Below are 19,259 nucleotides of genomic sequence, written 5' to 3'. Positions count from 1 at the left end.
TGCTCCTTTTTTGTTTTCATACCTGTGAGACAGTCTTTGTTTATTTTTTTTGTGTGGTTTTATGTGGTCAAAGTTTATTTTGGGGACCAAGGCTCCATTCTTATCCTGAAGGTCAGCTGTCTTGCCCTCAATCGCCAGAATTTTCTATGGCCCCAAAAAAATTGGGGTCCAATTTTCCTCCCTTTCTTTGTTGAGACCTGATATTTTGTCTTAGGACAAGATCTCTGATGTGTAGAGTCGGTGTGGTCCCCGAGATTGTTTTTGGGTGCCTTGTTTTTTCCTCCGCCTTTCTAATATGTTCTCTAACTTTCTCAAATAGTTGGTCTTGTTTGTTATGGTCTTGTGCCATAACTTCCATCCCCACCGCATCCTCCACAGTGCTATCAACCTTCAGAAAAAGCAAATATTTGCTGTAATGATTAAAGTGTCAACAGGTTTTGGTTTTATATTTGTGTTTTACAATTAAGATGAACTTCAACAAGCAAATTGTCCTTGATCGTTTAAAAACTTCTCCATGATACTGTAAATCCTTGTAATGGATGGATCTTGATGTATCAAAATCTTACCTCGTAGTGTTCTGGCACCTGATTGGGGTAGTGTGCCTCTCTGCCGAACATCAGAAAGTAAGGCGAGTACTTTGTTGTCATTTGTTTCGTGGTCCGAAGACCAAACATAACTGGATCCAAATATTCACCCCAGCTTTCCGGATGCTGACAAACCACTTTGCTCAGAGCTCTAAAAAACTAAATCTGTTTTAAAATTGCACTGGTGACAGTGTTTTTTTGTAATTAATTTTGGAGAATTGTATAAAAATGACTCCAATAACAATTTTTAAACCAAAATGTGTTTTTTCTGACCTAACAGTTTTTTATAGTGCATGTCATTTACTTTGAAAGTGCCTCAAAAACAAAAACAAACTCATGAGCAACATCATAACAAGAAATTGTCAAAGATTAATTTGGGTAAACAACGTATACTCACCTTTGAATTGTCCTATTTAATCTTTCCACCAACCCATTAGTTTGGGGGTGGTATGGTGAGCAAAGGCTTCTTTTTATGTCAAGCATTTCACATACTCGCTTGTTGATCTGCAGTTGCAAGTGGAAAGAATAAGTAATTGAGTAGGACAACTTTGATGTGAAATAGTGTTTGAGAATGTGAGCTTAACATCATCACTATACTGGCTTTGCATCACAAATACACAGAAGGAAAATACAGCACCCACGACTGCAACAGTCACAAAACACAGACAAAATACAATGAACAGTAAGAAACGTTTTTTATTTTTTTTTTATTTTACTCCAGCTATTTTATGAAGTTCAACGTACTTTCATTGCTTTCATTGGCCACAAAAAATAAAGTAGCAGGCCAGATATGCCCTCAGGGACTTGTATTTGACAGCTATGATGAAGATAATTTTTGCCAAACACTGTAGTACTTACTGCATTGACAAATTATTTGCCCTGATCTGTTAAGATCCTTTTCAGTGACTCAAATTGGTGGACGAATTTTAAGATATAGGCAGTAACGTCAGCAGCAGACTTTGACCTCAATGGATAGGCTTGAGGCCATTTCGTAAAATAATCCACCATCACGCAAATCTTATATATATTGGTATCCATCTTTTGTCTGATACCAATTTGCCAATGAGGTCCATCCCCAATAGCTCAAATGGCTGAGACACCTAATAAATAAATATTTATAAAAACAAATTGTGTTAAACTGATGTTGCTGAAAAAATAGTTTTATAAAGTAAAACGGCAATAATGCAGCTCCCCTCCTGAGCAGAAGTTAAAATAAAACGTTGAATTAGCACCATACTTTTGACAACTTATTAAAGCTCACTCAATACACCTAAAAGCAAATTTGCTACTTAAAAACATTTGTTTCATAATGTATCAAATGTACACTCAATAGGTCTACAACAGAGAATAATAGAATGCACTAAGCCTTGATGTCTATTCATATGTAAATGAGGTGGGGGTCATAAAATTTTATGGCCTTTTATGGTTTGTTATGGTATCATAAATCAACCTCTTTTGGATTGGGGAGGGGTATATGCTCCAGTCTGGCGGGCGTCAAGATGGCGCCAGTCGTGACGGCGTCATCTTTGGCTGTCGCCATTTTGATTTGCTGGCGCCATTTTTGGATGTGGACATGTATGGGCATGTATTTTTGTGAATCAAACCAGGTGCAGCACCTGAGCTAGTTTTGCTATCAGCCAGTACGTTTAAGGTGAAGGGGAGAGTTTTGTTGAAAAAAGGGGGGTCAAGGGGGGTGTTTTGTTGAGAAAAACGCATCTGAATGAGATAGTCAAAGTGTTGTTGCATGTAATTTGACATACAATAGTTTAGGGGGCCAGTAGAGTCAACATTATTGGTGCCAAAGTTATCTGAAAGAGAAAGAGAAAAAATCAAGGTGTCGTCGCATCTAATTTGACATACAATAGTTTAGGGGCCAGTAGAGTCAACGTTATTGGTGCCAAAGTTATCTGAAAGAGACTGAATGAGATAGTTAAATGAGGTCGAGTCATTGAAGCGTCATCAGTACGCAACCAAAGTTATCTGAATTCTCGCGACACGTAACCCCATAGGCGTGGTCTTATCTCCGCCGAATTTGAAGTTAGTTTGGGGCGGATGACCATCGCTCATTTTGAGAAGACAAGCCATCGCTCTGAGCAACGGAGTCGGAGCGCATCGAAAATTGTTTCGAGATGGTTAAAGGAAAGTCATGTTACTATTTTGTTGGCGTAATAATAATAATAATAAATAATAATAATAATAATACACTGGGGTTATTTGTAAAACACGATGTAATGTTTATGTAATGTTTGTAGACACCATCGTTTCTGCCGATGTTCATGGATCTTTTGATGACGACTTTAGCGACATTTACCTAACACAATCAGACTACGGTGAGTCAATCGTTCATCTAAGGTAGTTGATATAAATGCTATTAGTTGGTGATTTTATTTTATGTATGTAACAGATCTCGTGGCCGCGGCCACTAGGAAAAACAAACAGCCGACACAAGCTGATTTAGAAACACGGACTCTAGTGGGTGTCTCCGGACGCCGTTTTGAAGCAGCGGAATCGGCAGAGACAACGGGACCAACCGCATCAGAGTCACGTGCTACAGTTGAAACCAATCCACTTACATCCCACACCGACCGACAAGACGCATCCACGGACACAGAATTAGCGGAAGCTCTATCTGCATACGAGGGCTTGAACCATCCTCAAGAGTCGACAAACAAAGTTAGAAGTATTCCTTCTATTTTTTGCTCTTTCTATGTTATCATTCGACTTGCTATTTTTGGTAATATAACGGCTTAACCGTTGTTTTTTTTTATAGCTACTTCCAGGTGAGCGTCGTGACACAGGGAGGAGGAGGAGGAGGAGGGGGCCATCTTTCTACAGCACGAGCCACTCAGCCAACAGATGGCGTAAGCCGCCACGCGATAGTCATCACCGCACCAATAGAAGACATTTTGTAAAGTGCCGTGGTAATTGTATCTACAAAAGGCGGCTACAGGAATAAAAAAATAAATAAATATTAATATTATAAAAAAATTTGAATAACTTCTTACGGAATGATGCCGAATGATGTTGAAATGAGTTGAATTACTTGAGAAATGTGGAAAATAGATGTGTAATACGAAATTTTGGAGAATTTGGTTGAATTTCAAATTCGGAATTTTTGGTAAGTGGGAAGTTGTGGAATAGGTAGGCAAAAGATGAACAGTTGAAAGTTGGAATGGGTTGAATCGGTTGAAAAATCTAGAAATTAGAGTAGAAAAACGAAATTTTGGAGAGTTTGGTTGAATTTCAAATTTGGAATTTTTGGTAAGTGGGAAGTTGTGGAATTGGTAGGCAAAAGATGAACAGTTGAAAGTTGGAATGGGTTGAATCGGTTGAAAAACGTAGAAGTTAGAGTAGAAAAACGAAATTTTGGAGAATTTGGTTGAATTTCAAATTTGAAAATTTGGAATTTTTGGTAGGTGACCAGTTGTGGAATAGGTAGGCAAAAGATGAACAGTTGAAAGTTGGAATGGGTTGAATCGGTTGAAAAATGTAGAAATTAGAGTAGAAAAACGAAATTTTGGAGAATTTGGTTGAATTTCAAATTTGGATTTTTTGGTAAGTGGGAAGTTGTGGAATAGGTAGGCAAAAGATGAACAGTTGAAAGTTGGAATGGTTGAATCGGTTGAAAAACGTAGAAGTTAGAGCAGAAAAACGAAATTTTGGAGAATTTGGTTGAATTTCAAATTTGGACTTTTTGGTAAGTGGGAAGTTGTGGAATAGGTAGGCAAAAGATGAACAGTTGAAAGATGGAATGGGTTGAATCGGTTGAACAATGTAGAAACTAGAGTAGAAAAACAAAATGTTGGAGAACTTGGTTGAATTTCAAATTTGGAATTTTTGGTGAGTGGGAAGTTGTGGAATAGGTAGGCAAAAGATGAAGAGTTGAAAGTTGGAATGGGTTGAATCGGTTGAACAATGTAGAAATGAGAGTAGAAAAACGAAATTTTGAAGAATTTGGTTGAATTTCAAATTTGGAATATTTGGTAAGTGGGAAGTTGTGGAATGGGTAGGCAAAAGATGAACAGTTGAAAGTTGGAATGGTAGAATCGGTTGAAAAATGTAGAAATTAGAGTAGAAAAACGAAATTTTGGAGAGTTTGGTTGAATTTCAAATTTGGAATTTTTGGTAAGTGAGAAGTTGTGGAATTGGTAGGCAAAAGATGAACAGTTGAAAGTTGGAATGGGTTGAATCGGTTGAAAAACGTAGAAGTTAGAGTAGAAAAACGAAATTTTGGAGAATTTGGTTGAATTTCAAATTTGAAAATTTGGAATTTTTGGTAGGTGACCAGTTGTGGAATAGGTAGGCAAAAGATGAACAGTTGAAAGTTGGAATGGGTTGAATTGGTTGAAAAATGTAGAAATTAGAGTAGAAAAACGAAATTTTGGAGAATTTGGTTGAATTTCAAATCTGAAAATGTGGAATTTATGGCAATTGGGAAGTTGTGGAATGGGTAGGCAAAAGATGAACAGTTGAAAGTTGGAATGGGTTGAATCGGTTGAAAAACGTAGAAGTCAGAGTAGAAAAACGAAATTTTGGAGAATTTGGTTGAATTTCAAATTTAAAAATTTGGAGTTTTTGCTAAGTGGGAAGGTGTGGAATAGGTAGACGGTTTGATTGAAGGCACTTCCGGTCTAGCTGAGGTCACTTCCGGTTTATTTGGGGTCACCTCCGGTTTAAAAAGGTCACTTCCGGTTTATTTTGGGTCACTTCCGGTTTGATTTGGGGTCACTTCCGGTTTACCTGTGGTCACTTCCGGTTCATTTGTGGTCACTTCCGGCTTGATTTGGGTCACTTCTGGTCTATTTGGGTCACTTCCGGTTTGAATAGAGGCACTTCCGGTCTAGCTGAGGTCACTTCCTGTTTATTTTGGGTCACTTCCGGTTTAAAAAGGTCACTTCCTGTTTATTTTGGGTCACTTCCGGGTTATTTGGGGTCACTTCTGGTTTGATTTGGGGTCACTTCCGGTTTACCTGAGGTCACTTCCGGTTCATTGGGGCACTTCAGGGTCAATCCAAGATGGCCGCCACTCTGGAAGTGGGGGTCAAGGGTTGAATTGTGAAAGCATAGTGGAAGTGCGGGTGAAGGGGGTGAATATGGTAAGCATAAGATGAACAAAGTGAATAAAGTTGGAATGGGTTAAATCGGTTGAAAAATGTAAAAATTAGAAGGGAAAAACTAAATTTTTGAAAAAATTTGGTGTGATTTTCAAAATTGAAAATTTCGAAATTTTGGTAAAAGGGAAGGTGTGGAAAAGGTAGGCAACACATGAACAGTTGAAAGTTGGAACGGGTCGAATCGGTGGAAAAATTTAGAAATTAGAAGTAAATAACTAAATGTAGTGAAATTTTGCAAAATTTTGTGCAAATTTTATAAGTGAAAATGTGAAATTTTTGAATTTGGCAAGTTTGGGAATGTCCCTAATGTGATTTGAATGTGTTGAAATAAGTGAATTTCAAACTGGAAGAACGTAAATGTGAAATGTTGAATCTGCCATTAAGAATGAAAGGCCATAATCGCCTTCACACAATAAAGTGAATGGAGTAGAATAACATATGTGTGAAGGCCATCGCCTTCACACAATAATCCTTTCTACAAATTAAAATTGACTGACACAAACGTGTGTTCTTCATGTTTTTATTGAAAACAACATAGTGCTGATGCCGTACGACTTCGTACGGCATCGGTCTTTCGTTTTCCAAACAAGGCTCGCTCCCGCGGCAGGGGGAACAAATCCTCACGGGGGAACCAAATCAAGCACAACACCTGTTAGTAGCTCGAGTACTGGAGCTGGAATGCTGTTTTTAACTGCAATTCCGTTGTTCCACCAGCAGGTGACAATGTAACAAACAGTTGAAGTAACACCTTCGCTGCAAATCTTTTTTTTTTAACTGCTGAATATATTCAAACTATTTCTGACAATTTCTGATAATGTAGGGTCGTTAAGTCCTATTTTCACAAAGTTAGTTAACTACGTAAATGAAGTTTGAAGCATCTTTGTTTCTAGAACAAATTTTGTTTCATTGTTTGTACTGTTTCAGTCCCCTTGAGCCATAAGGTTGTTCCGTTATTTTCATATTGAAAACATCACCAACATTCGTACCCCACAGGGATGCGTGCTCAGCCCCATCCTCTACACCCTGTTCACCCATGACTGCGTTGCCTCCCACAAAGACAACATCAACCTGAAGTTTGCAGACGACGCCGCAGTGATTGGACGCATCACTGGCAGAAACGAGGCGGGCTACAGGAGGGAGGTGGACAGCCTAGTGTCATGGTGTGAAGAAAACAACCTCACCCTCAACACGGACAAGACGAAGGAGATGATAGTGGACATGAGGAAGAAAAGGGGATCTCACCAGCCACTTTTCATCCGATAGCTTGAAGTTGAGAGGGTGAGCAGCTTCAAATACCTGGGTGTCCATCTCAGTGACGACCTCACCTGGACACTCAACACCACACAGCTGGTCAAAAAGGCGCAACAGCGGCTGTATTTCCTGAGGAGGCTGAGAAATTTTGGAATGTCCCCCAAGAGACTCAGCGAGTTCTACAGCTGCTGCATCCAGAGCATCATGACCAGCTGCATCTCCGTGTGGTACAGCAGCTGTACCGCTGCAGACCGCAAGGATCTGCAGAGAGTGGTGAGGACGGCAGTTTGAATCACCCAGACTCCGCTGCCCTCCCTGCTGAGTATCCACCACCGTAGGGTCCACAGGAGAGCGGCCTCCATCCTTAAAGACCCCACCCAGCCCCAACATGGACTGTTCACACTTCTCCCCTCAGGCCAGAGGTACAGAAGTGTAAAATGTAAAACCTCCCGTTTCAAGAACTCTTTCTTTCCCACGGCCATTAGACACTCAAACAGCTGACCAGATCACTACCTCAGTCACTGATCTGCACTTTATACTGTACATTGTTTACACTTACTTTGTTTTGCACTACATTCTCCCCTGTTTAACAGTACATTCACTATAACTCTCACAACTGTTGCGCAATGCCATTTTTGCACTCGCCTATACTGCACATCCCTCACCGTAGTAGTTGTATATATTGTGTATATATTGTGGTTTTTATATTTTGTGTTTTTACTTTTTTTAATCTTTTTTTAATCTTCCTTACCTTGTCTGGCATTTTAACAGACAGCGAAAGAATGTCATTGTACAAAGAAAAAGTGCTTTCCTTTTGTAGACATGACAAACGCTTTGAATCTTGAATCTTGAGTCAAGCAGAACCTGGAACGTCCCGACAAGGTGTTCGATTTATAGATTTGTTTGGCCAGTTGTGCATTAATAGTCAATCAGAGCAAAGAGGGGTGATAAATATTGACTTTTAATCTTCCTTACCTTGTCTGGCATTTTAACAGACAGCGAAAGAATTTCATTGTACAAAGAAAAAGTGCTTTCCTTTTGTAGACCTGACAATAAACACTTTGAATCTTGAATCAAGCAGAACCTGGAACGTCTCGACAAGGTGTTCGATTTATAGATTTGTTTGGCCAGTTGTGCATTAATAGTCAATCAGAGCAAAGAGGGGTGATAAATATTGACCAATTAGATTCCTCACAGAAAGCACTATCATAATAGGCTAACACAAAAAAATGAGATCCAAGGAGTATAGAGAAATGAAGTTTTAGATGAGCCAATTTAACTTCCGGAAGCCTTTGTTAACCTTGCAGGACAATGGGAGTGAAAGAGTATGTTGTGAGTAGCAACACGAAGCCAGCTGACCCCAGCTGACTCCAGTTGACCTGGCCACAAATTGCATCTTGCAAAGACCCTTGCTGTGAGTACATGTCCTTCATGATTTATAAATGATCTGCAAGTCAGCGATTAAGAAAAGCACATGTGTATTATTGCGTCTCCATTTATTGAACAAGCCACATGTTCTTTTTGTTTTTTTCAATGTTTAACGTGAATGCAGGGGCTGGCTTGAAGGCATTTTGAGTACTGGCCCCTCCCTCTCTGGTCAAGATTCAATGTTAGTTGAGGGATTTAATTTAATACTGTCAGTAGAAACCTGAGAGTAGTGAATTAGGAATATTATCTTGCGTGTGGAGGGTCTCATCTCTGGCCACATTGTCTATGTGGAAAAATGAGGCGGGACGCGTCGCCACAGGTTTTTATTGAAGGGTGGCTTCTTGCATGTCACAAACAAGGTTCCACTTTAAGGGTGCACAACTTGCGGTCGGGACTCGGGTCGGGCTGATTGACATCACACCTGCCTCCCCTCCACAATCACAGCCCCTTTCAGCTTGCAGGCCAGATCCTTCCAGTCGCCAGCCTCAGCCTTGTCAGTTAGACTCCACTCGTTCGACACTGAGGAGGAGACGCAACCGTGACATCATCATCATCACATTTGACAACACGCAGCAGTGTCCAGAACGGTTTCGTGATCAGCGGCGCTGCTGTCACTCACGTTCCAACTCTTTCTTGATGTAGCTTTTGGAGCTGGCATGAACCATCTTGCGTGAGATGGGAGCGGACTCGGGAGCCCTGCGCACAAAGCAAACAGGAAGTGACTTTGCTTCTGTCACTGAAGCGTCATCACGTTTGGATGTGGACATGTCGCAGAAGAGCAAGGATTCATTTAAAGTGGATGCTCGCGATTTCACGTAGAACCCAACGCTGATCTGCCGCTCAAGGCGATTTAAAAGAGGCTCGACTGGAATTGAGGTTCTAAGGCGGTTGTATGGGAGTCAAAGTGGTTCTGCTCGAGTCATTTCAGCGCCATTGACGTTCTGCCAGAGGCAAAGTGTTTCTCAGGAGCTTCTGTGGCAGTCCAAGCGGCTCTGCCAAATCCTTTTGCTTCCAACGAGGTTCAGAAGTGGAAGCCTGCTCAGTCTTGCACTGACCCATTAGCTAGGGCAGCAGCTATTCATTTGAAGTGAGCCTCAAACCTGCGAGAAGAACTAAAACGCGAGTGGGAAGCCTCGGCTGCAAGCTGTTGACACAGACGCCATTTGGTTAGCATTAGCACGCGCGCCCGCATGCGAACACCCACCAAGAGATGAAAACCAGCTGCGTCTTGTCCCCGGAATCGTTGGTCACGTAGGACACGTCGAACACGATGTATCGGCAATCGTCTTCCGGGAGCATTTTGACAAATGTGCCATAGGGGTCCTCCTGATTCCACTTCACTTGGTTCTCCGTGTCCACGATGATGGACTTCTTGTCGTCGCTTATGCGAAAGAACGCCACCTTGAGGGTCTTCTTGAACTTGATGTCATCATACAAAACGGCCACCTCCTTAGCCACATTCACACCTGAGGTCTGTTGGCGACACGGGCACCGGTCAACGTGCAGCCCACAGACACGGCCGCGGCACAGCGTATGACGGTTCCGAGGACGGACCAAAACCCGCTCCCGTCGGCTTGCGTGTGTAACAAGGCGTGTAACGATTCCGGGGATGGATGAAAACCCGCCTGTCGTTTTTTTCCCGCGGTTTGTCAGCAAAACATCTGGCATTTAATGTTTGCCACGACCTCTTTCTTACGACTTGCCAGTTGGGACTTCCTACTTGACTGAATAGTTCTTGATCAAGCTCCGTTTTACATTTTGACAGCAATGTATGTCTTTTAAAAAATGGCGGCCTTTCTGTAGTTTTTAGCGTATGGCAGCAGCTCAAACGCTAGCTTCGACCTGAATGGAGAAGCTACGCTAGCTGGTTCCAGTCTCATCTCTCATCGTTCCGCACGAGTCATTGTACTTTCATATATTTCATATACTTGCCTTTTGTCTCATTTGTTTCAATTTGTCAAGCTTGTTAACAACACACTTCTCTGGCTGTGTCCAATTTTTATGACATTTTCATTTTCACCTCAGTGGGACTTTAGTAGAGTTAGTCCATTTTCAACCTTTTTAATTGGTTCATGTTGCATAAAAAGAACAGACAATGTGGGGACAGACTATTAATATCAATTTATGAAAACTGGGGAATTGACCATATTTGGGCATGCAGAGGTTCTGCCTGACCGTGACTGGGAGCTGGGAGTGGTCCGGGCATGTCCGGAGTTGTGCTAGCCTTGCTGCTAACATTCAACAGGCCACCTTCTGCCGCGGTTCCTTCGTTTGTTTTCAGACGCAAACCTGGCACCTCCAAAATCATCCGTCATCAGGTGCCCAAAGAATCAGAATCTTTGTTCAGCTGAACACGATGTGTTGTCAAAGACAGCGAGATCTTTACAAATGTTGAGTTCGCTCAATCATCTTCAAATTTAACAACCAAAGATGTGAACATGCGACAAGAACAACATGAGCAGCTCCTCCGTGTCGTGTGAGCAGCTGGGAGAACCAGTTCCGCCAAAGCTCTGCTAGCGCTTGGGTAGCGGGGAGCTAACGCTAACGAGCGGAGCAAAAGTGGGCCCACGGGCTTCTTTTACAAACTGAGTCAGCTGAGCAAGCGAGCGAGAGAGTAAAGGAGGCAAACGTACCATTTTGTCTGCTAGTTAGCGGGCAGCGACGGCACGTCTCGGGCGTGGGCTTGCTTCGGTCTCGACAAATGTGTTGCGCGATGTTGCTGCTTCAGGGAGTGGTTTTCTCTACACAGCACAGCGAAACGGAATGACTCGCAGCGTGTCTTGACTGGAGAACGCCACACCTCTCGCCCAAACAGGTCAAACCGCTCTCAGTGACTCTTGAGGGGCCGACTGGAACCGCACGGCACTGCGCGGTGCTGCACAGCGCTGTGGGAGACGCCTGTCCCAGCTTGTCGACTGTGAGATTACTCTCAAGCGCGTCAAGATAGAGCCTTGGGTTGTTGGCAAAAGAAACACTTTGTTGATGTCGGGCCCACTGAGGTCAAAGGGCGCTGCCAACTTCCTGCTAGTCGCCTCGCCCAAAATAAGGTTTCTTTGTCCTTGCAAGTGAATCTTAGTCATGCCCGTTTTTTTTGTTCCGTCCGCTTACTTCTTTGTGGGTTCAATTTTGTTCCCATTTGCCTCCAAGGCAAACCTCGATTGGCTATCGTCTTTTGCTCTGCCATCACATTTTTTTGTCTTCAGAGGAATTTGACTCAGAGGTCGAGTTTAGACAAAGAGCATGCAAGAACCTGCTTGTAAAAATTCCACTGGCGTGGTTCCTTGGTGTTATTGCGCTTTCCTGCCTCACTCTTGTTTTGTGCTGGGCTCCATGTTGAGCGCACTTGAGTGCTTTGAGGCTCTTATCTCAATTTATTCACTCAGTTTTGAGGTTCCCTCCGGAATCTCCTCGATAATGATCCTTCACTAACTTAGTGAAACAGTGAAAGTCTGTTTATATCTGTTTGTGCAATCGGTACCCTAAAACATATTGTTGCTGACAAAAGTTTTTCTCTGCACATGAGCCTCGTTGTTTTCAAGAATACACAGATGAGCTTGCTGTGTTGCCAAGCAACAATTGGTCCATATGAACGCGGCGGGCCAAATGCTGCGAGAATAATCTGTTTGCCTAATCTGGGGAAGGGGGCGGGTCTTGGGCTGAGAGGGGGGTAATGGTGGAAAGCTACAGGTTTTATGTGACTCTTGAAAACAATGGTAAGAAAAAACAATGGCGGGTGCTTACGTTCTTGCGGGTGGCAGACAAGACAAATTCTGATGACGCTTATGGTGTTCACATCGGTTCGCGTCGCAGGCCAGTTCACCTTTTTTCGGGTTTGGCTGCGTGACGTTTGCAAGGCGAGCCCGTCGCCATCGGCACTTTGACGTCAATTTCAGTGTCAGTAGAGGCGGTGCCGCCTACTTGGATGGCACAAGAGTCAACGAGTGCAGAAATTTCACTCCGATTACACAGGCACACACACGCACACACAAAGCAAAAATCGCCTTGACTTGCACTTAACGTTTGTGGATTTACGAGATTGTGGTTCTCGTGCATTCGTTATTTCTTTATTCACACAAATACCATTCCAGTGTAAATCCAGTGTTTTGTGAAAACATGGGACGAGCCTGCCTTTAAACTCAATATTTGATTTGAGCTGATACAAGTTGGATTTCATCCCTCTTAATCGCTTCTTATAAATATGTGAATTTAGAATACCCCATAATACAGAATACAGTATTTAAAAATACTTGTTTGCAATTTGAATATGGTTTCGACGAGAGGAGAGCGCGTCAAGTGACGTCATGCGTTGGATGTTTTCAAAGGACGTCATGACGTCACACGTGTTCCTGTCTCCACCCGTTGGCAGCCATGATGGTAGGTTAGGATCGCCTCTTCTCTTTTCTGTACTCTTTGCTCTTTCTGACTGCGTCGCGTCGGAAGGGACCAGACCGCGGCACCCCCGGCGGCGGTTCGGACGTGGGTGGTGTCCGCTCGCTTGAAATGACGCCTCTCTCGTTTGCTCGCAGCAGGAAGGACTGGACGACGGACCGGACTTCCTCTCCGAGGAGGACCGAGGAGTAAGTTGTTCTTTTTCGCTCTTCTTTTCTACGTCACCTCTCCTGTGCTGGAGCGCTGCAGCCCGGTTCGGCCCATATTTCGGCTCTGGCACCTGCCCCGGCTGGTTTCAGCTGCGCCTGTTAGCATTAGCTCTCTGCTACGTTTTTTTTTTTTTTTTTGGGAACTGGTTCTGCTAGCTGGTCACGTGATGGTCACGTGCACCTGTTTGGGTTTCACCGTAAGAGACGCTAAGCCAGGAGTCACCAACACGTTACCCGCGGGCACCAGGTCGCCGGTGAGGACCGCATGAGTCGCCCGCAGGACTGTTCTAAAATTAGAATTGAAATTGACTTGTCAGTGAGCTGCATCAATTTATTTTACAGTCAAACCTCGGTTTTCGAACGTCCTGGTTCTCGAACAAATCGGAATTCTAACAAAAAAATCGAGATTTTTTTGCTTCGGTTGTCGAACAAAATTCGGAGGTCGAACCTCGCGAGATGAGCCGGGAGGACCCGAGAAAACCCGACCGCGCGGCCCGGATGCCGACTGACTCCGTTGTTATTGTATTTTCGTTGCTTTGAGGATTGTATTAACCCCTAATTATGCCTCCAAAGAAAGCAAGCGGGAGCAGTAAAGCCATCCTAAAACACAAAGACGCTCTTAAAGCAATGCGACAGTGAGCGCCCGGCGCCCTGCGGTTGCGCGATTGGACCAAATTAAGCTCCCTGCGCACTGAGGTCCACTTAAATTTTGGAAAGTACATCAGGACTTTAAAAATATTTTCTAAATTTTAGCGACGGCTCTGTCACAATAATGCGACCAGCGCGGTGCAGTTGCGCGGTCGGCGACGCGCTACTGTTGCGCGTTCGGCGGTGCGCTGCAGTTGCGCGATCGGACAAAATTAAGCTCCCTGCGCACTTTGGTCGGCTTAAATTTTGGAAAGTACATAAGGACTTTAAAAATATTTTCTAAATTTCAGCGACGGCTCTGTCACAATAATGCGACCAGCGCGGTGCAGTTGCGCGGTGGGCGACGCGCTACGGTTGCGCGTTCAGCGGTGCGCTGCAGTTGCGCGATCGGACAAATATGCGCAAATAAAAAATTGCTATAAAAAGGCGGGTGGTGGTGGTGGTGGGGGGGTTGTCTAGAAACGGATTAAATTTTTTTCCATTATTTGTAATGGGAAAAATAGATTCGGAATTCGACCGATTCGCTTCTCGAACCGCCTTCTCGAACGGATTGTGGTCAAAAACCAAGGTTTGACTGTAGTTTTGCTATTGTTGTTAAAATCACACGTACATGTGAACTGGAAATGACAACAATAACACAGTGAAAGCCAAATTGAGCAAATTGGCTATTTCAGAAGTCTGTGTCAAACTGGTAGCCCTTTGCCTTAATCAGTACCCAGGTAGTAGCTCTCGGTTTAAGAAAGGTTGGTGACCCCTGCGCTAAGCTAACATTTTTTTTTGACACGCGCACACGCACGTACACATGCATGCACACACCGTCATATGCGGGAATCGAACAAATTGCATCGGCACACAAGACGGGCAAGTGTACCCCTACACCATCAGCACTCCCGACGCAAAGCTAACATACTAACAGTTAACAGCGTTGTTAGACGACGGTTCGCCAGTTCTTCACGCTTGTAGGAGTAGCTTCAAAATTTGCTCTTCCGGTGCTAGGCTAGCACCATTACCAACATTAAAACCCAGTCGTTGGCAAGTGTGGCAAATGTCCAGTTTCTGACTGAAACTTACAATTCTACATGAATAAGGTCAAAACGTGACAAGAAACGAAAGGTTGCGCTCAACGGCCTAGTTGAGGCTTACCGATTGATTAAATATGCACCTAAACCCACGATTGGGTTCATTTAGTCGTGGGAGCCGAGCTGTCCTTGCCACTGTGAAAATTTTTACCAGGCCAGGCTTAACCTGAGAGGAAGTGCATGATTGTCTTTGTGCTTTCTTGCGCAGCCCAGGGCGGTCAGCGTGGACCTCCAGACAGACGCCACGCTGCAGGTGGACATCTCGGATGCCCTGAGCGAACGAGACAAGGTCAAGTTCACTGTGCACACCAAGGTGAGGTCACGGCCGGTCCAGTGGCGCAAGCTCGCTTCCCAGCGCTGGCTGTCAGCGTGCCGCTGTATCCGCAGAGCACGCTGCCCAACTTCAAGCAGAGTGAATTCTCGGTGGTCCGCCAGCATGAAGAATTCATCTGGCTGCACGACTCGTTCGTGGAGAACGAAGACTACGCCGGGTACATTGTGAGTCGTGCGCTCACTTTGTCGACTCGCTTTTCCACTTTCAACCCAGTGATACGTGGAGGAAGCGTCTAGAAAAATGTCTGAACCACAAACGGCGCACCTCCGTGACGCACACTCAAGGTGTCTTGTGATGGGCTATAAGACGGTGGCAAAGCACTTTATTTGGTCTATTTGAAAGGGCTATGGCCTGCCCGAATGAATCTCCGTCCGTCACATTGACCCAGTTCTTTGGCTTCGAGGTGGTGCCAAACAAAGTGAGAGCGCGCCTCGGCCTCAAAACCCGATCGTGTGTGGGAGCGACCCGGTGTTGCAAATACCGACCGCGTTCATTGCCGAGCCTGAGTCGTACTTGGCGGCCGCAGCCTGCTGGTCCCCCACAAACGCAGTGCCGCCATCATACTCGCCCATCAACGTTTCCGTTCAAGCGTTGCTTTACTGGCTCGAAAGGTCCCGCTGAAACGCGAGCTGTCGTCCTTGTCGGGAGCTGACTCGTGTTGCGCTTGCTTCAGATCCCGCCCGCCCCGCCCAGACCCGATTTTGACGCCTCCAGAGAGAAGCTGCAAAAGTTGGGCGAGGGAGAGGGCTCCATGACCAAGGAGGAGTTCACCAAGATGAAACAGGAACTTGAAGCGTGAGTTGTTGCCCGGTCTTCGTCCCCTCATCAAAATGTCGCTGTTTGTCTTGGGTGTATTCGGGAGTATCATTGCCCCCTCCCCAATTGCTGGATGCGCATGGAAAGCAAAGTCTTGTTTGGATGGAGAGAGCAGTCGCCATGAATAAAAGTGTTATTGATTGACCCCCCAAACCACCCCCACCCCTCCTAAGAGAGTACCTGGCCATCTTTAAGAAGACCGTGGCTATGCACGAGGTTTTTCTGTGTCGCGTAGCGGCGCACCCCATCCTCAGGAAGGACCTCAACTTCCACGTCTTCCTGGAATACAACCAGGACGTGAGTAGTCCGGCCATGTTTGATTCGTTGTCAAAGCTTTATTGTCAATTTCTTCACATGCCAAGACACACAAAGAGATCGAAATTACGTTCCCACTATCCCACGGTGACAGGACATAGTTCACAATGTACATACAAGTAAACAACACAAGAAAATAAAACATGAAGGCACAAACAATGAATAAATAAGAGTGATGAATAAATAAATAAACAAACAAATAACACAATAAATAAGTACAGGATGCTACGCTTGTTGGTCCCTGCGAGTGAGACCATTCATTGCGCTAACGGAGCAAGTTTGTGTTCGTAGTCTTTTCTTACTACTCCGGGCAACGCTCATACCAAGACCAAAAACTGAACATGCTGGCTCAATCTGCTTTCCTAACTGACATCCCTTCATTGATGACATCACTATCTTGTGATTGCAGCTGAGTGTGCGTGGTAAGAATAAGAAGGAAAAATTGGAGGACTTCTTCAAGAATGTGGTCAAGTCGGCCGACGGTGTCTTGGTGGCGGGCGTCAAGGTGAGACCGTGGCACTTGCTTTGACAGCAGGCCGCTAGTTTGACACACTCTGCTGGTGTTTTTCCGCAGGACGTGGATGACTTCTTTGAGCACGAGAAGACTTTTCTGTTGGAGTATCACAACAGAGTCAAAGACGCCTCAACCAAATCCGACAGGATGATCCGCTCCCACAAGAGTAAGGCATCACTTGATGTGAATTGAGAGCAAATACGCAAAGATAAGACGTGCTGAGTAGACCAGGAAGTGCACGTATAGACAGAAAGCGCATTCACTCTGTGACAGGATGTTTGTAAAGTCAACGATTAAGACAAGACAGCAAGGCCCTCCCTCCGTGTCAAATTTGTTGCCTTTTTGTCCAGATGCTGCAGATGACATCAACCGAATGGCGTCGTCGCTGTACGCCTTGGGAACGCTGGACTCCACTGACCTGTGCAAGTAGGGAGGGAACTGCCTTGCCTTTGGGAACCGCAGCTTAGCTGATATTCATGCAGCTCTCTGCTTATCTTTCAGGTTCTTCCTCAAAGTGTCCGAGCTCTTTGAGAAGACCAGGGTATGTCACATGACTACTACCGGGCTGGACTGCAAGCCTGTCAACTCCCCCCCCCCCCCCCCCCCCTTCCTTTTGGTAGAAAATCGAAGCTCGTGTGGCCGCCGACGAGGACTTGAAGTTGGCTGACTTGTTGAAATACTACCTGAGGGAATCGCAGGCTGCAAAGGTCCCTCCAGCCTTCCTCGGGACAGCGCCTCTTGAACTCTTGATCGGTGATAATTTGAGCGTGTCGCCCCCCGCAGGACCTCCTGTACCGGCGCAGTCGAGCGCTGCTGGACTATGAGAACGCCAACAAGGCTCTGGACAAAGCTCGCGCCAAGAACCGCGACGTCCTGCAGGCGGACACCAGTCAGCAGCTGTGCTGCCGCAAGTTTGACAAGATCTCAGAGTCTGCCAAGCAAGGTCAGAACCTTCTCATCTGGTGTCCTCTTCATCTTTTTCTCATTCATTGTCTCCAGTTATGTCTCCTAGTCTCTCTTCGGCCCTCATTGTCTTGCCTCGTGGTTGTGTTGTACCCAGAGCTTATCGATTTTAAGACGAGGCGAGTGGCGGCATTCAGAAAGAACCTGGTGGAGCTGGCTGAGCTGGAGCTCAAACACGCTAAGGTAGTCAGTGAGCCTTGTCAGTGAGCCTGTTGATGAAGTCATCTTTGGCATCTCTTTCTCAGGGGAACCTGCAGTTGTTGCAGAGTTGTCTGGGGATCCTGAAAGTAAACACTTAGCCACGCGCCACTTGTCACAGCCACGCCCCCTGCAACCGGACAGCGCTCTTTGCATGGGGGTGTTGCGGGGCGGGGCCCATGTCGGATGGACTACAAAAACTCATGAAGGCTTCAAAAAGGCAAACAAGAACAAACAAGAAATCTTCATCACAATAACCACACACTTTCCTTTTCATCAACACGCACACACAAATGTTGTCCTTGGATCAGTCTAGTCCGATGAAGGTCTATCTGGATCAGTCTGGGACTGTCTAGCTCAATCTGGTCCAGGTCCTGGGGAGTTCACTGTGTGAAATCAGCATTAGTTAAATTCAGTCATGATGACTTTGGTCTGCTCAGAATCACTCCATCAATTTGGTTTAGTGTGTTCAGTCTGGATCAGTCAAATTTCATCTGGTCCAGGTGCAAGTCCTGGTCTAATGTGGGTCAATCTGGATTACTGGTAGTAGTCTTCAATCTAGTCAGTCATTCTGGATCCATTTGATCCAGGTCCTGATCCCTTCTGGGTCAACCTGGATCAGTTCGGTCCAGTCGAAATCACTCTGTAACGGTCTTGCTTAATCTGGATCAGGCCGGTGTCGCTGCGGCCGCTCACAGTTTCCTGTCATCTAAATTAGATCAAGATAATTGGATGTTGGTAACCTTTTTTTTTTTTTGCAGCCTCCTACTGCTCGTGTAGTTCCTGTTCATATGAAAACAAATGAAAGCCTTGTACAGGTTTGTATTCCAGTACATTCTAATGGCGGCTTACGGTCGTCTTTGCCATCTTCCTCTCTTAATTGTAGTTTTTTTTTTGTTTATGGGAGGAGCTTGAGTGTGTTTGCCTTAACATCACTCTTGTTGAGTTTGTTTCTCTTATTTGCATATGACTGTAAACGAATGTTTTTCACACGTAACGTGACCAAAGCTTCCGTATCATCCAAGGTGGCAATAGAGTAAAAAGAGAAAGATGCCAGTCCAATAAACAAGCTGATTTGTTTTCACAGCAACTTTGAAGGGTGTCTGTTAAAAATGTTTTTTATAAGTGACCGTGGAAAAGATTTGTTTGACCCTCCTCTAACGCTTGAAGATGATTACAGAAATAATACCTGCATCTCACCTGCGTATTTGCCTTGGTATTATGCATAAAGCTTTAAAATCTGTATTTAGATAATACTCCTACTTTTTGTTTATCGCAAGCGCTCTGGAACACAAGCCCTCTGGTAAGCAAGGGACTACTTCGTTAGTTTAACTACTGCCCAAATGTTTGTCGAATAAAATCACTCGTTTTAACCACGACTGCGGCGTTTCTTTATTGCTTATCAATTAAATAAACG

At 44.7% G+C, this 19,259-nt stretch overlaps 2 protein-coding genes and 1 long non-coding RNA gene across 5 annotated transcripts; 2 read left to right on the top strand and 1 right to left on the bottom strand.

The window, feature by feature from the left end:
* Positions 1-2,349: 2,349 nt before the first annotated feature.
* Positions 2,350-8,830, top strand: LOC125980579 (uncharacterized). Of its 2 annotated transcripts, XR_007485669.2 has the most exons (4): positions 2,350-2,914; positions 2,989-3,257; positions 3,355-3,445; positions 6,692-8,830. It is a non-coding gene; the product is annotated as an uncharacterized lncRNA (long non-coding RNA). The 2 variants fall into 2 exon arrangements; XR_007485668.2 differs by lacking the exon at positions 6,692-8,830 and having other exon boundaries at positions 2,366-2,914; positions 3,355-6,200.
* On the bottom strand, positions 8,686-11,217 carry LOC125980578 (cofilin-2). The gene is made up of 4 exons (XM_049739911.2): positions 11,011-11,217; positions 9,582-9,850; positions 8,997-9,073; positions 8,686-8,896 (listed from the first exon to the last, which is right to left on the bottom strand). Exons 1-4 carry the CDS (start codon positions 11,011-11,013, stop codon positions 8,793-8,795), a joined length of 453 nt encoding a protein of 150 aa, XP_049595868.1. The 5' UTR covers positions 11,014-11,217; the 3' UTR covers positions 8,686-8,792.
* A 1,468-nt stretch (positions 11,218-12,685) lies between these two features.
* On the top strand, positions 12,686-19,221 carry snx6 (sorting nexin 6). 2 transcript variants are annotated; one of them, XM_049739892.1, is made up of 14 exons: positions 12,686-12,751; positions 12,904-12,954; positions 14,911-15,015; positions 15,090-15,200; positions 15,710-15,831; positions 16,026-16,149; positions 16,577-16,672; positions 16,742-16,847; positions 17,032-17,107; positions 17,183-17,222; positions 17,302-17,388; positions 17,465-17,624; positions 17,742-17,827; positions 17,890-19,221. In XM_049739892.1, the coding sequence occupies exons 1-14, from the start codon at positions 12,746-12,748 to the stop codon at positions 17,941-17,943; spliced, it is 1,224 nt and encodes a 407-aa protein (XP_049595849.1). In that variant the 5' UTR covers positions 12,686-12,745; the 3' UTR covers positions 17,944-19,221. The 2 variants fall into 2 exon arrangements, with proteins under 2 accessions (XP_049595849.1, XP_049595850.1); XM_049739893.2 differs by lacking the exons at positions 15,710-15,831; positions 16,026-16,149.
* Positions 19,222-19,259: the final 38 nt, after the last annotated feature.

The sequence above is a fragment of the Syngnathus scovelli genome, chromosome 14 (assembly GCF_024217435.2).
Source record: "Syngnathus scovelli strain Florida chromosome 14, RoL_Ssco_1.2, whole genome shotgun sequence".
Lineage (NCBI taxonomy): Eukaryota > Metazoa > Chordata > Actinopteri > Syngnathiformes > Syngnathidae > Syngnathus > Syngnathus scovelli.
The sequence above is the reverse complement of the archived record's forward strand: the minus strand, read 5'-3'. Positions and strand labels throughout refer to the sequence as shown.

Excerpts from the sequence above, each read along its gene's own strand:
- LOC125980578 (XM_049739911.2), bottom strand. Across the intron at positions 9,074-9,581 it reads CAGCTGGTTTTCATCTCTTG|GGCTCCCGAGTCCGCTCCCA; the intron begins GTGGGTGTTCGC and ends CTTTGTGCGCAG. Across the intron at positions 8,897-8,996 it reads CATCAAGAAAGAGTTGGAAC|TGTCGAACGAGTGGAGTCTA; the intron begins GTGAGTGACAGC and ends TCTCCTCCTCAG.
- snx6 (XM_049739892.1), top strand. Across the intron at positions 12,955-14,910 it reads TCTCCGAGGAGGACCGAGGA|CCCAGGGCGGTCAGCGTGGA; the intron begins GTAAGTTGTTCT and ends TTTCTTGCGCAG. Across the intron at positions 17,223-17,301 it reads AGCTCTTTGAGAAGACCAGG|AAAATCGAAGCTCGTGTGGC; the intron begins GTATGTCACATG and ends TCCTTTTGGTAG.